At 42.2% G+C, this 16,204-nt stretch overlaps 1 protein-coding gene across 2 annotated transcripts in view; it reads right to left on the bottom strand.

Annotated features, from left to right (window-relative positions):
• Nucleotides 1-10,144: 10,144 nt before the first annotated feature.
• The window catches only part of SNX31 (sorting nexin 31), a 52,107-nt gene continuing 46,047 nt past the window's right edge, over nucleotides 10,145-16,204 (bottom strand). Inside the window, exons 11-12 of one of the 2 annotated variants that reach the window (XM_077748190.1) lie at nucleotides 13,653-13,709; nucleotides 10,145-11,088 (exon numbers count right to left, since the gene is read on the bottom strand). In XM_077748190.1, coding sequence (XP_077604316.1) covers nucleotides 10,996-11,088; nucleotides 13,653-13,709 — 150 coding nt within the window. In that variant the 3' untranslated portion in view covers nucleotides 10,145-10,995. The remainder of the gene's footprint in view (nucleotides 11,089-13,652; nucleotides 13,710-16,204) is intronic. The other variant, XM_077748191.1, reaches the window with a different exon arrangement.

Raw genomic sequence — 16,204 nt, 5'->3', positions numbered from 1 at the left:
TGTAGGCATCAATTAATACTCATTGGCCTCTAGGTAAGTCTAATATAATAACCCAAATGGACATATTCATGACTGCTCTAATTCTCAAATATGATGCGAAGTGGTTTTCTTTTTTTCCAAAAGAGGTTTGAATATTTACATCCCACTTTTCTGGGATTCCTGGACTAAATGCAACTGGTATACAGCCAAAACTCACTGAAAATGTGGTGGGTGATGGGGTGGTAGAAATTCATTTACTGAAAACTTAAAATATATATTATATTATATATATACATAATATAATATATACCTATACACATACACACTAGGTTAAATGACTGACTAGATCTCAGCTCAGGTCTTGATCTCAGGTCTTGATCAGGACGGTGAGTTCAAGCCCTGAGTGGGTCCCACATCTGGGACTTGGAGCCTACTTAAAAAAAGAAGGATTATGTTTTCAGGGCATTTCACATTTTCTTGTGAAGTGACTAATCATAAATATTAACTACTCTTTGAATTGATGACATGCATTAACCAATTTGTCATGGATGTCTTCTTTGTGGCTTGGGTTGAGTTTAAAATATCTTCATTGATGCCTGTAAATTGTATCAAATCCGGAAAGAATTTAAATATTTTCCCAGTGTGTTCACAGGATGCACTTCTCTTCATTAATTGGTTTATCAAATAATCTGGAAGCCTATTTGTTATTTCTATTCAAACATATTTCTTCCCATTTATGAATTATTGCCTTTGATCTGAAAAAAATGCAGGGACTCTGCAGTCAGCCTTTTTTCTCTGATGAGATTAAGGGAATGAAATGCTACACATATTCTGTGAATCCTCCATGTCACCACACCTGGGGACATCAGCACATTGATCATTAGGAGTGCTCATAGAATCCATTCCTACACTTCCAATAACTTAATGATGCATGTGACCCTGAACCACATGAACGTATCCCATTAAATGCAAACCAAAGTATCCCCAACTGCATTTCTGCTTAGCAAGAGCCCAAAAATGTCTGTATTCACTCCAATGCTACTCAACCAGAGAAGAGAGCCTTGGGAAGTCTGAGTGGAAAAAGACAGCAGTCTTTATTGTATTTAAAATATTTTAGTTTTGCAAGCTTTATAGAAATATTTGACCATGTGTACATACTTCCAGAGTTCCTTACAGGGTCTTGGAAGGGACCTGTATAAGGGAGAGCTGAGGCTGTATTCCCTATTGTCACTGTAACAAATTATCACAAACTTAATGACCTAAATAAAACAACACTAATTCCTCATGTTACAGTTCAGGAGGTCAGAAGTCCAAAATCAGTTTTATCAAGCTAAAATCAAAGTGTGGGCAGGGCTATATTCATTCTGGAGGCTCTAGGGAGAATCCATTTCCTTATCCTCTCCAGCTTCTAGAGGCTGCCCACATTCTGTGGCTCATGGGCCCTTCCTTCATCCTCAAAACTAGCAATGTAGCATCATTTCTTCTCCTGACCTCTGCTTCCATTCTTGCATCTTCTCTAACTTTGACCCTCCTGCTTTATTATAAGGACCCTTGGATTATATTGGGCCCACCTTGATAATCCAGAATCTCTCCATCTCAAGGTCTTATAACTTAATCACATCTGCAAACTCCTTTTTACCAAACAAGGTAACAAAATCACAGGTTCTGGGGATGAGGACATGGACACCTTTGAGGTTGTGTTATTCATCCCACTACAAGGGCCCTGAAGCTCAAGCTCCACTTTCTTCTGCCTCTTCTTCCTCATTACCCAGATCCGTTTGGTCCTGAGTTCTTATTGTAAGACTTCCATTGGGGAGAAATACGGGATAAGTGTTATGGAGGAAGAGAGAAGAAATGCAACATAAAGACAAATAACACTGGACCTAATTTAGGTAGAAGGACAGTGATACCTTTGAAGAGTAATGTTTCATCTGAGATGCAAATAATGAGGAGTTAATTATGCAATGAACAAAGGGAGTGTCCCAGACAAGGGAATAGTATGTGTGGCCTGGGAATGGTGATGTCAGAAGGTCAGCATGGGCGTACCTGGCTGACTCAGCCAGTAGAGCGTGCAACTCTTGATCTCAGGGTTGTGAGTTCAAGCCCCACGTTGGACATTGAGCTCACTTGAAAAAAAAAAAAAGTTCAGTGTGGCCGAATTGCATAACTATCATTGAATCCTTAGCACTAACACGATCAATGGTACATAGAAGGTGCTCAAGAACATTAGCTTAGTAGTTCTCAACCTTGCCAGCACATTACAGTCATCACAGGAGCTTAAAAACGCCAACACTCAGGTCCTAGCCGAGACCAAGTAAGAATTGTTTTTGAAGTGTGGAGCAGGCATCTGTATTTCTAAAAGCTGCTCAGGGAGGCAGCCAGCGTGCAGAGTTGAGAACTGCTGTGTCAGATACAACAGAGTGAATGAATGAATGAATGAATGAATGACAGGGAACATTCGCTTGGCATAGGATTTTCTTTTAGGTGGTTTTCTTCTGGTTAGGGGGAAAAAGAGGAGTTTTGCTTATGTATTGATGGTATATTACTATCCAGTCTTAGAAAATGCAGAAAGGGCTTTCAAAAACATAATTGAATGCCTATCAGAAGAGACTTCAAAGTGAACTACCAGCCATCCCTGTGTAACCAACTGTCTCTGTAGAAAAGCTGTGTGTTGGAATGGGAAGGTGTTTTAAAAACATGCCATCCGAGGTGCCTGGGTGGTTCAGTTGGTTAAGCGTCCGACTTCAGCTCAGGTCATGATCTCACGGTTCGTGAGTTTGAGCCCCGCGTCGGGCTCTGTGCTGACAGCTAGCTCAGAGCCTGGAGCCTGCTTCAGATTCTGTATCTCCCTCTCTCTCTGACCCTCCCCTGCTCATGCTGCCTCTCTCTCTCTCTCTCTCAGAAATAAATAAAACATTAAAAAAATTAAAACACACACACCGTACCTACAAAGGAAAAGGAATTTCTACTTGTTGAGCTTTAAGGTTCCAGGTTGGATTTTTGTCATACTGATGAATGGCCATCAGAGGGAGACATGCTCCTGTAAGTGTTGCTTCTACGGGTCTCTCATCTCTCACACCAGTCTAGGGAGAATCAGGTGTTTTTAACAACACTGCAGATTCTCAAGGATTAACCATTGGTTGAATAAGTCACACACAGGGTATGAGGCAAGTAACATATATTTATCCACACCAGAGTAAGATTCATTTCAGTTTCCCAACAGTTTAAACATTTAAACCACCAGAAAAAAAAAAAAATGAAGAGTGCACGTATGCCAGGCATTGTATTTGCAACACTGAGGAAAAAATTTGAAGCCCAGTGGGATAATCTGTTCCTCCAGCAACCAGCACAACTAGAAATCAAGTATGCACACAACGCTTTCAGAAGGGGATCTCTCTCCCTTTATTAATTGCAAAGTAAACATCTTAGATCTTGAATTTCTGGAGTTACTAAGAGTTGGACCCCTGGAAAGAAGAAAAGAACTTGGCCTCTTGCTACAACACCCATTTGTTGTTTTTCTTTGTACTTATCCACACATGCTGGAACCACACGGATTTTCACACATATATTAGACTAAATAATGTATGTGACAGGAACGTGTATAGTGCTGAGTCCTGATTAAGCTTTGCTTACTAAGGGAATACCTTTTACAAGGGTTTAAGCAAATGCATTGCTTTGCAAAGCCTTTATAAATGACTGGTGTGAAGCACCTGGGTGGCTCAGTTGGTTGAGCATCCAACTCTTGATTTTGGCTCAGGTCATGATCCCAGGGTTGTCAGATGGAGCCCTATGTCAGACTCCCCACTGGGCGTGAAGCCTGCTTGAGATTCCCTCCCTCCCCTTCGCTTCACAGGTAGTGAAGGTGTAGAAGGCAGTACTGAAGCATCAGATAAAATGTCACAAACTTGTCTGCCTGAGGATTCTGGAAGCCAAGCATGGCTTGGGTCTCTCTGAGGAGGCATCCCCAAAGGGAAAGCTCATTGAGAGGTCATGCAAGTTGATGCCTGTGTAGCTGCTGCTTCTGTGAGTCCCCTACCAAGCATCTGGTGGTGGGCCCAGGGCTAGGCAGGGCCAGTAGGCAAGAAGAGGAGCTGGATATGGAGTGGAGGGGGGCAAGGACAAGCTAGAAACGGTGGGTACCTTCCATTTGCATGTCATTATACCTGATGGTGAAAAGACCCTCAGAGGGTAATGGCTGCTCCCTTGCCTTATCTCCCAGTCCTCATACAAAGTCCTCTTTAGGTTAATTCTAAACTGTAATCATACAGGAGAGGGAACTCTGGGAAACATAGTTCCAACTTAACCAAGTTGATAAAAAAAAAAAATCAGTGCACACATAGGCTTAGAACTAATTTTGCAGATGAGAAAACTAAGGGCTGTAGAGTTAGATCATTTGGCTATGCTCAACATTGCCAACTAAAAGCAGAAGCAAGCTCAGAATTCAAATCAAGAGTCATCTTTCACTCCACCATCATGCCTCTCTTCCTTTGTGGTACTCAAATGCACTTAAGTACTTCAAGAAAATCTTAGAAAAGTTTCAGGCATCACTTCTGAGTTCCCTTCCTAGGCTAAGAGTCTATGAGGAAGCAGCCTATGTGCTATCACTACACATAAATCAGACTGTCTTGATTCCATCATCTCTGGGCACCTGGGTCACAAGGGCCTTTTGGTGAGAAGTTAGGCCTGTGACCGCCAGATCTCAGTCACTGAGTAATGAGATATGAGCTCTCAGGCCTGGGAAGGTCATATCTTACGTGGGATGTAGGGATTATGTGCAAACCTGAGAAACGATCTCCCAGAGAGCACCACCATGTGTCATTGAAAAAGTCAATAAAGACTCTCCAGAGAGCATAAGAATGATGATGTCCCACCACATATTTGATCATTTATTTTCCACTTCAAAACAAGCACTAGAAACCCAGAAGTCCGTAGGTTTATACATTTTTTTCAGAAGTGGGCAAAGAAAGCCAACAGAAGATCATATCAAAAAGCTCACAGCCCAGGCTAGCCTGGCCTTTGCTCCTTGCTTTTCTGGTCCTAAAGGTCCTTCCTCACCTTTCAATATTCCCACTCCTTAGAGACCATGCTGGTTCAGGGTTTGCTAAGTGTAGGCAAAGGAGAAGCTGAGGAGGGGACATGCTGGGTCTCAGAAGACCCTGGAATGTCTGCTGGTCCAGATACTGAGCAGCCAGCTCCCGGAATCCATGCTGGTAGAGGGTTCGCATTAGCCCTGGAAGGGCACTTAGCTCATTCCTGGGGCTCACACTGAACCCACATTTTAAGCTTGCAATAAATCTTAACTCTCATATTAGTCTCAAAGTAAACTCCTGGTGATCATTCAAACAGGAGCACAGCTCATCTCCTTCTCAGTTGTGAAACAGACTCCAGCGAGCGAGCGTTCTCATGTTCTCAGGACTTGCCACAATTCCACTCTCTAAACGCTGATCCTGTGGTTTTGTGTCCACCTTTATGAAACTCAGGTGCCCAAGTCAGGATAAAGCCTGAGGCTCTTCTATTCTGACTACTATTTCCTGCCAGTACAACTGGACTAATACATCCTTTGGACTTAAACTCCTCACCAACAGGAAAGGAAACTTGTGACATTTTTATAGGGAAAAAAGAGGGTAGATGAAGTAATACGAATTGCTCTTATCCTATACATTTGTTTTAAGGCAAATGGAAGAGAAAAGACTTACAAATGATTTTTACTTCTTATGAACCTGAAAAAGGTGGTTTTTTTTTTTAATGTTTATTTGTTTTTGAGAAGAGAGTTCAGGCCAGGCAGGGGCAGAGAGTGAGGAGGACAGAGGATCTGAAAAGGACTCTCTTCAGACAGCAGTGAGCCCGACACGGGGCTCAAACTCATGGACCATGAGATCATGATCAGAGCCGAAGTCAGACGCTCAATGGTCTGAGCCACCTAGGTGCCCCCCAAAATGTATTTTATGTGTTTATCTTCCAAGCTCACGAGATACACTAAAAACTAAATGTAGTTGCCTTTTATGTTTATTTTTGTTTTATCATCCAACAGGATTAAAAAGAAAATTCTAGGTAAGTGCGCTTGCACTAGAGCAGTAAGGCTTTAGGATTTTTTTCTACAGTGGACTCACTAAGATCTCAGCCTATCTTCATTATCATCACCCCAAGACCACATGTCACTTCTGTTTTAAGTTTGACAAAGGAAGCGGGAAAAGAGGCTATGAGAGAAGAAAAAAGGGGAAAGAGACATCTTGATGCAAACAGTCCATCATTAGTTACAAAAGAGAAACTAAAACTGACATAAGTAATTGCTATAAACCCAGCTACCTGTAAGAAATCATAGACTTCACCACTAGAATGTGTATTCAGTCGATACATGAAAATAAACTCTGATATACAGTCTTCCTATTTTCTTCCTCAACATGGTTATGGGGAGTGGAACCGCTTTCCCTTTGCGCATAAGTGGGCATACCAGTTGCTGTAGTGTCTCTGAAAAGCATGATGTTCCAACAGCTACTGGGAAGAAGAATCTCTACAGCTGGTGGTTGGATAGAACCTGTCTCCAAGTGGTGGACTTTGCAACATATATGTTTCGTAACTGCCATTTCACTTGTTTCACTCATCACTTTTGTTCTGCAGAAAATCAAATTATTCCAACTTCCCTTGATTGGGACCCAGATGCAGTGGATTTCCATCACCTCTTCCTCTGCGCACTAGACCCAGTTACAAAGAGGGGGATCTCCCCAGAAATTCCGTGGGGACTAGTTTTCAGTAAGAATAAGAGCACGCATGTGCAAGAAAAGCCAACTCGCACTTACAGTCTCAGCCCGTTGCTCTGAGCGTCTCCACCCGACAACTATTGCACCGCAGAATGCATCAAATAAGCACTCGTGTGAACAGATGGAAAAGCCATTAGGAAGTACAGCCAACTTCGTGTTCCCACAATTCCGGGACAGAAACCACATTCAGTGCAGGAGCAGTGCAAAATCGCCAGGGTCAGTGCCTTTAAATCAAATGAATGTCGAACCTCTTCCAAGATGTTACACAACCCAAGCCTATTTGCTAGCTAAAGACTTTGCCCTCCAGAAAAGTACATGGGCTATAGGGCTAGACCAAAGAGCCAAGCCCGCCATGTACTTTTTCCACAGCTCTAAGTGTTTGTATCTGAAAACCTGTTCTACAAACTGATTTCTTAAGAATACAACAGCTATTATAAAGTAACTTATAAGTGAAGTACAATTATACATCAATAAAGTGGGGGGAAGTACAATTATAAGGCTGAAAAGCCATCTCCTAAAAGACTATTTGTGTTAACCATACTTTTTTTTTTTAAATATTTTTATTTATTTCTAGGAGAGAGAGAGAGAAAGACAGCGTGAGCAAGGGAGGGTCAGAGAGAGAGGGAGACGCAGACTCTGAAACAGGCTCCAGGCTCTGAGCTGGCAGTCAGCACAGAGCCCGACGCGGAGCTCGAACCCACGAACCGCGAGATCATGACCTAAGCGAAAGTCGGTCGCTTAACCGACTAAGCCACCCAGGCGCCCCAACCATACTTTTTTTTTAAAGTTTGTTTATTTAGAGAGAGACAGAGACAGCGTGAGTGAGGGAGAGGCAGAAAGAGATAGGGAGAGAGAATCCCAAGCAGGCTCCGTGCTGCCAGAACAGAGCCTGATGCAGGGCTCCAACCCACAAAGAAGTGAGATCATGACCTGAGCCAAAACCAAAAGTCAGACACTTAACTGACTGAGCTCTCCAGGTGCCCCAGCCATCCATTTTCTAAGTTAACCCAGCATGCCTTATTTGGGGGTAGTAAGAGCCAGCAAAACATGTCTAATTTTTTCTCAACTATTTTTCTGGGATCCCTGATGACGGGATTGAGTCCACCCTAATGAAGGAGAGAATTACCTTGCGCTCCATCTCGATCAGTCCAGAGTCCACAGGGCTCCTGCCTCAGTTTGCCTGCTGAGCCTCGGTCCATATACTGCAGAGGGAGGACTAAAAAGCACCCAGAGAAGTAGATGGGTGGCTCCATTGCTGAGTTTGATTTTGTTTTGTATGATAGCATCACTCTGGCTATGATTTTCCCATTGAGGCTTAGAACCTGTTTGGTTTTCCACAAATTAAGATCACTTAGCTCTTCTCAAATTCACTTTAAGGGTGAACTTAAGGTAATTTCTAACTTACACATTTAGCATAAAGTTCGCTTCCCAAAGAATCCATGAGGAGATGGGTACAAGCCATGAGCTCACCACGTACTGATGTAGACCGGGACCTGGCTTGGGGGAGCACGTCAGCCCTCCTGACAAAGCCCGTGTGTGTTCCTTCCAGAGGACCCACAGAGCTCAGGGGCAATGGAGTCAGCTCTGCCCTTTTTTCTTATATTTTGTGAACTTCTCAAAGTAATGTGTTTGCTTACACCAGTAGTTTTGGAAGAATGAACAAATGCAGAAACAAATGCATATGCCTAGAAGTGGAGAGAAGTGATATCGATGAAAGCAGATGAATCAGGAGAAAATGTGGTTGACTGGGGACCAGTTCCGCAGATATAGGAGTAAATCTGTAGACTAAAGCATATGCTGGTAATTTCCCAAGCCACTGACACCGCTTAGGAGTTACTGGAAGGGTTTCAGTAGCTACCTACTTTGACAAAGCTCATGCATCGGCTGAGGTCTCCTCCTGTGCGGAGGGGCTATGCTGCTGGGAAGGTCCCGCCTGGCAGCACCACAGAAGAATGAGGTTGGCACCCCCGAGAGAGATGGGGCCCCATTTCTGGCTTCTCTCAGAGCTTGCAGAAGGGAAGACCACTCTGGCAGGCAGAGTTTAGACTTTTTACCCAATGATGAAATGGTTTGATTCAGAAGTTAATAACCCCCCCCATCTCTTCTAGATGAAGATAGGCCCAGTAATCCCTAAAGACACTAATAGTTCTTTCTTCTCCCACATAACTGCTAAGGGATGTATCATTTCACAAAGGAAGCTTTGAATTTGTCTTCTGGTATTCCAGTTCCTTTATTCCTCATGGTATGTGCTTTGGGATGCACGCCATCACTGGTTTCTTCTCATCTTCTGATATTGATGGTGATCTCAATGTCTTGGGGAAAAAACTTAAATGTAACCTTTCTGGTTTTGCTGTATTCAAATAAGGGGTAGACTGCTCTGCTTATTTTATAGCGATGCTGCATTTTTGTATGTATAGATATTGATCCCTCTTCTCTCTTAGCTGTATCTCTTAACTACTCCCCAACTGAAAACTTTGCCTGCACAGAGGGGGTTTGCTCATCGTTTCACAAACACTGTACTCATTCTCCCATCAGCTGCCCTTTCCTTCCACATGTGTGTCTCCCCCTCTCCTCCACTTGGCTCTACACCTTCTTCCAAGTCTCTCTTCTGCACGGGCCTTCCTGACCATCCCCACCTTCCTCTGACGCACTGGCCCGCACTACACATTGGACACTAACCACGTATTGTCTGGGATTACTCTTATGTATCAAGTTGAAACACGAAATTGACAATATTCAACTATTTTTGACCTGCAGAACAGCAATTGGGTACAGTTCAATCTAGTATCTGCATCTTCTCACCCCAAATGCAAGTTCTCTTTGCATTCTTGGTGTCTCCACTAGGCCCTTACACAGTGTAGGTGTTTGCTATTGAAAAGAAATAGACAGGGGGCACCTGGGTGGGTCAGTCGGTTAAGTGTCTGACTTCAGCTCAGGTCATGATCTCACAGTTTGTGAGTTTGAGCCCTGTGTCGGGCTCTGTGCTGACAGCTCAGAGCCTGGAGCCTGTTTCGGATTCTGTATCTCTCTCTCTCTCTCTGACCCTCCCCTGCTGGCACTGTCTCTCTCTGACTCTCAAAAATAAATGAAAAGAAATAGATGGGCTATTCTTAGATTGGGAAAATAGTAAGTAACCTTCTACTTTAATCTGAAAATGTATTCTAAGTCCTTAATTCAGTCAGCGTGAATGATCTGGGATGCTAACGGTTCCCCCCACAAGAGCATCCTACTACTGCCTAAAATATAAAACTTTATGGTACTAGAAGTTATGGCTAAAATATTACAGGGCTTTAATAGATTCTACACTTCAAAGAGATCATTCTCAGAATTTCCATCAGTAAATATTATATTCACTAGAATATATATATTTATTACATAGTTACACAATCTATTTAGAAAAGAACATTAGAATATTGCACTTTATCTAATTACATTACATAGATTCCTCCGTCTCTCTCCCTTATTGCAGTCTTAATTCTATATATAATTACATTCATTATCATGATCAACTGAAACTAAATAGGGAAAAGGCTAAAAAGTATCCATAGTTTTAAAGCTAAGAGACATACACAGTAGCACAGGGCCCCACTGCTTTCCAAAATAAAAAGATTCAAAATAGCATGATGATTATTGAACCGAATTCCATATTCTAAAGACAGAATAGAGTTACATCAGTGGAGAAACAGAGAACTGGGCAGCCTATCACTCTGAGTACATCTGTTATTGGTAGACTCAGAATTATGTAAGGAAACAAATAAGAATTTCATCACTTCCTTGCTCTGGTGCTGTGGCTGGATCAGTGAAGTTCAGATTTCTTTTTCAATGATTCCATTTCTTAGAGCCACATTTTCCTCAGGTGATGAGTCATGTCTTTAGAACCTAACCCCAAATACATTTATAGTGTTTTATGCTGAGCCTTTCATTCATATAGTATCAAGCTTCGTCAAGCCAGGCAAACATCACTTTTGGAGTGGGGGGTGGGTGGGAGAACAAACTTCACACTAATTGATTTGTATTTGTTGCTTGCCATTTATGAGTCCTTAAAAACAAACTATACAACCTTGGTTCATACTTCTTTTTAATCTTGAGATTAACAGAGTTCTGATGTCCTCTCGGTCAATATCGTCCATCTTAATATCAAAAGAAAATGGGAAGGAGTCAAATTTCTTCCACTCCTGCTAGGAAGCCCACTTTCAATTCCTAAGCTCTTTCACTGTCGAGACAGCCCTAGAACATTTTTAAAAGTGACAGTTTCTCGTCAAAGATCTTCTTCCTTTATGGTCCCAAAAACACAGTCAGCTTTGGCTATCTCAGTCTTGCTTTTTCTTGGTAGAAAACGAGAAGAGTCTTTCTGTTATGAAATAAAGAGAGGTCAGAAATGTATGTGAAAGGGAACAATTTCCATAACAACAACAACAATGAAAAAGTCAAGAATGTTAAAATAGTATTAAAAAGGTAACAGAAAAGTTTACATTTATTTAAGCAGTGGTTATTTCAAGTGGTGTTTTCCTGTAGAAGCTTTGCTTGGGAGTAGGGGTATGTGTTTTAGGGCTGAGAGCACCTCCTGCTGGTATGCCAAGGTAGATGTGTCCAGAAGGCCTCTCCAAGCACATTTCCAGGTAACAAATGTGTCTCCAGGTAACATTTCAACTCTGCCTCTTGTCCCTCTCCCCCCTCTCTTAAAGCTATGCAACTTTCATTTTTTTAAATGTTTTTTATTATTTCTGAGAGAGAGAGAGAGACAGTGTGGGCAAGTGAGGGACAGAGAGAGAGGGAGACACAGAATCTGAAGCAGGCTCCAGGCTCTGAGCTAGTTGTCAGCACAGAGCCCAATGCGGGGCTTCAACCCACGAACCGTGAGATCATGACCTGAGCAGAAGTTGGACGCTCAACCGACTGAGCCACCCAGGTGCCCCGCAACTTTCAATTATTTTTAACTTCACTCTAAATCTTTAGGGCATACTCCATACAAATACACATTTTAACAAGGTTTATAGTTACTTTAAAACTTTTTAAAAGGTTATGGTGGCTATAAACCTTCGGGAATGAATAGTTAGCTTTCAGTAGCTATGAAATTTCAACTGTGGTTTTGTCCCTGATAAAATAAGTGTGCCTCAATGGGCAGATAAGCTAAAAAAAATTTCTTTTCTATGAGGGATTTGTCTTGATAGACCCCACAGCAAAGCAGTTAAAGGAACAAATGAACTTGATTGGTTAAACAACAAATAAAGAGGGCTTCAGTTCTGTTACTGGTACTGTCATTTGCTGCCTGTGTGACCTTGAGCAAGTTACTTAACCTTTCTGTGTTTTCTGTTCTCTTGGCTATAAACCGAGAATAATAATAGCAGGGTTGTTATGGGGACTAAATGAGTTATATATGGAACGCAATTGCTAAATAAGTTGGGATCCAATATATGTGGACACCTTCTGATATGCTGGCCATGCTTGGAGCATGAGGGAGGTTGGCCTATTTTGCCATTGCTGCTCATTAGAGAGGACACCTGAATTCGTTTCCATGTCGATCATAGTTGTGCTATGTATTGTGTTAGCTGTTGTTTTGGAACAGTGGCTCTCAAAATTGAACATGCATCAGGTTCATCTGGAGGGCTTGCTACACACAGATTCCTGGCCCCCATCCCTAGGGGTTCTGATGAAGGTAGGTAGGTAGGTTTGGGGCCTGAGAATTTCAGGTTCTAAGTTTCCAAGGTATGCTGATGCTATTGCTCTGGAGGCCACACTTGGAGAACCACTGGTCTAGGATAACAGTTCCAGTCCTGGCTGTACATTAGACCACCTGAGGAGCTGTTCAAATTCTGTTGCCAGGCCCCCAGACCTATTAAATCAGCGTATTTGAGAGTGGGGCCCAGCCATCATTTGTTTTTTGAGCTCCCCAGGTAATTCCAATGTGCCGCTAACTGAGAACCAGAGCTCTGTGCTATCACTAGACTGCTGGTGAATTTGAGTGAGGGAGTGAACACCTACACTTTACAGGTAAAGAAATGGAAGCTCAGTGCCGTGTTCCCCGTTGGTGCGCTTGCTATACATGCCGATCTACTAAATCAACCTTTTGGAGTGGCGCCCAGGAATTTGCATTTTAATAAGCCCCTCAGGAGTCCCTTAAACATTTAGTTTTTTGATTTGCCTGAAGACACAGTACGTGGTGAAGTTCTTATCTCTTGTTTCTGATCTGAGCAGGCAGAAATGCTGTTATTATGAGAACAAGATTTGCATTTAGTCTGTATTTAAATGTTTTTTCTGAGCTTATTCACTCAAGAAAGGACCTTATAGAAGTACTGTACTTGTATACTTAGTACCTTTAGATACACAGCAGACCATGTAACAAGAGTGGACCTTCCCATTCAAATGAATTCCATTCAAAAGCTACTTGGGGGTCACCTCCAATGATTTATTTATAGGATTTTGGTGAGAATGAATGTGTTAATCCACATAAACGTGCTTAGAACAGCGCCTGGCTAGAAGTGCCTATTAATGCTTTCTTTATGACATTTACTGTTATTTGTTAACTGCCCAAAAGATCTAATGCTCCAAACAATACTTAATAAACTTAAAGGTTGTTTTTTTACAGAGAACTCATGAAACTAAAATGTAAACCAGAAAGAGGATTTTTAAAAAGAATGAATGGAGTATAGAAGAAAATTGCCAAAGAATTTTGTATTCTTCTTGGAAATTTTCTATATAAAAAAAGCATTTCTCCTGGCCCTACTGGGCACCTCAGTAAATATGCCATACTTCCGTGATGGCCCTCCAATTGGCCCAATCCTACACGGAGGGGCTTCTGAGAAAGAAAATTCTGGCTTATTCCTAAAAGTAGAATGACTGTGGTTACTTAAAGGGGGAAAAGGGCAGATGTATCAAAAATTATAACATATCCATTATGTAACTTTACTCACAGACCTGGCTTTGTTGGATGTGGTATTTTTTTCTTTTGCCTTGTTCTGGAACTTCAATCTGCTAAATAGATTAGTAAAATGTCAGTCAGCACAGCCTGGAGAAGCAAGCACACAAATAATCTATTTAACTAGCACATTTCCCCTTCCACAATAATCCTCTTAATGGTCTCGAAGGCTGCCTGTCAGCAGGCACACCTGCCTCCCATCGGCACATTCCCTCTTCATTTGCAAATGTACAAATGTTGTAGAAATTGAGCCCCCCAAACGTGAAGCGGGGCTTAATGTTTAACACTGGTGGCTGCGTATAGATTTTGTGATTTAACACAGCTTCTAAAAGGACTTCACACGAAATGAACTCCTAAATCCTGAGATAATCCACAGAGCTCCAATCCATACGCTGCATCAAAGCCAAGTGGGGCTTTGATTAATCAAAAGGCACCATTAATCAAGTGAAGATCAAACTGAAGTTCAAGACACTTGAATATACCTCGTGTACATAAGGTAAACTTAACGTAACTGTCAGGGTCCTGGCAGAAAACAGATGGCCCACTCCTGAGGGGCATTTTAGAAAGGAACTATTTAATGGAGGTGTGAGCAGGATTAAAGTGAATCAATGAAGGGATGCTGAAGCCCCCAGGGGCTAGCAGTGAGGAGCTGGTGGGTCATTTTTTACCACTTCGAGGCCTGAGTGGGGAAAGGGTAGCAGCTGGTACTGGACCGAGAGTAGCTATCGCTGCAGAGAGGAGAGGCCACCTGCAGGCGTGTGGCCCTCAGCGGAAGGCTGTGCCAGCCCCAGAGAGCCAGCAGGGACAGAACTGGAGAAAAAACACCCCCTCGTCTCACTTTTCTTCCACACTCCAGTCTTGCTGGGGTTTCCCGGTGGGTGACCCCAGTGGGAGGCCAGGGACAAGGTGCAGCACACAGAGATCTGTCTCCAGGGCACAGAGCAGGGGTGGGGAGAGTGGAGAGTGAACCTGGAAGGGCAAACAGTGCCTGGCACAGTAAACGTGACCTAGGCAGGGTTCGGGAGAAAGAGTTCTTAGACTCTTCTCAGAGGAAAAGAACACTATTACTAAGCAACTAGCATTATGTGCGTGTCTCAACTGATCACTAGAGCTGTGAGGCCTCCTTACCAACTGCCTTTCTCCCACAAACTCCTTGGCTCTGGATCCTCAGTTTCCAACCTATTTTATGAATATAGGCATAATCATAAATATAGGCATTTGTAAATGAAAGAATGAGGTATGAATTAATTAGGTTGTTTATTATTGATTATTATTCATGAGAATATAGGGTGGAACATTTCAAAATAGGTGAGATAAAGAACATGACCCTGCAAAAGAGTACTGTCTTTTAACTACAGTGAACTTAGTACTGTTAGAGAATAGATTGCCTTGAAGGATGCAGAGGACTTCCTTAGCTTTTCTGAATAGGGAAGTTCATATATTTGAAGCCTATCTTAATAACTTCAAGAAGTCAGTTATTAAGTCTAGGGGCACCTGGATGGCTCAGTTAGCTAAGCATCTGACTTCAGCTCAGGTCATGGTCTCGTGGTCTGTGGGCTCAAGCCTCATGTCACGCTCTGTGCTGACAGCTCAGAGCCTGGATCCTGCTCGGATTCTGTATCTCCCTCCCTCTCTCTCTCTCTCTGCCCTTCTACTGCTCATACTCTCTCTCTCTCAAAAATAAAGAAACATTTAAAAAAAATTTTTTTTGAAGAAATCAGTTATTAAGTCTTGGTAAATGAGAAATTAATGCTCTGTTATCTTATGTGTTTTTGCTATGGTATTATTGTTATTACAATATTACATTATAGCTTGTAAGTAGTCTTGTGCAATGAAATAAACACAATATGGGGGGAAACAGCTCAGAATTTTTCTCTCCCCTAATCTTTTTCACCTCCCCCCCATGTTGAAATAAATAAAATAGAACCCACTACAAATTGTTAAGCAAGTTCTGATCTAATCTATTTCCTTGACTTATTTCAATAAGGGTTTTAAACATTTTATATATGAGGGGGAATAAAGTCAGTGGGTAAGACGACAAATCCTTCTGTCATCATGTGGTATTCCTACATGCCCTTCTTCATCAACAGTTTCTATTGATAACTAACTACTTATTCCCACACGGTAATTTCCCCCTGGCTCTCCAAAATTTTGTCCACCTGCCATGCTCAGACCATTCTCAGGTAAGCTGTCTGTACTTTTTCTAGACGACGCCAACTATTCAAAGGCTGATGTTCTTGGGACCTCAGATAATGCTGTCCTTGGTGTTTCCCCTCCTCACCACATACCAGAAACACACTTTAGAGCATGTTTTCTGAGCACAATGACCTTGCACATAGTCTGATCTTGTCCCAAATGAAAGAGGAGTCGAGAGAAAAATACATATAGTGATGGTAGTTGGCGCTGGGGGTGAGAGGTATGAAGCAAGCCAGAATCAGGAAGCCATCTGGTGCTTTGGCATTTTCCAAAAAACCAATTTAGGGATTCAGACCTACTTTTTAAATTAAATCTAAGGGAAAAAATATACAAACTAATAAAACAAACTAGGTAT

This window comes from Crocuta crocuta, unplaced genomic scaffold (assembly GCF_008692635.1).
Source record: "Crocuta crocuta isolate KB4526 unplaced genomic scaffold, BGI_CrCroc_1.0 scaffold39, whole genome shotgun sequence".
NCBI classification, from domain to species: domain Eukaryota; kingdom Metazoa; phylum Chordata; class Mammalia; order Carnivora; family Hyaenidae; genus Crocuta; species Crocuta crocuta.
The sequence above is the reverse complement of the archived record's forward strand: the minus strand, read 5'-3'. Positions and strand labels throughout refer to the sequence as shown.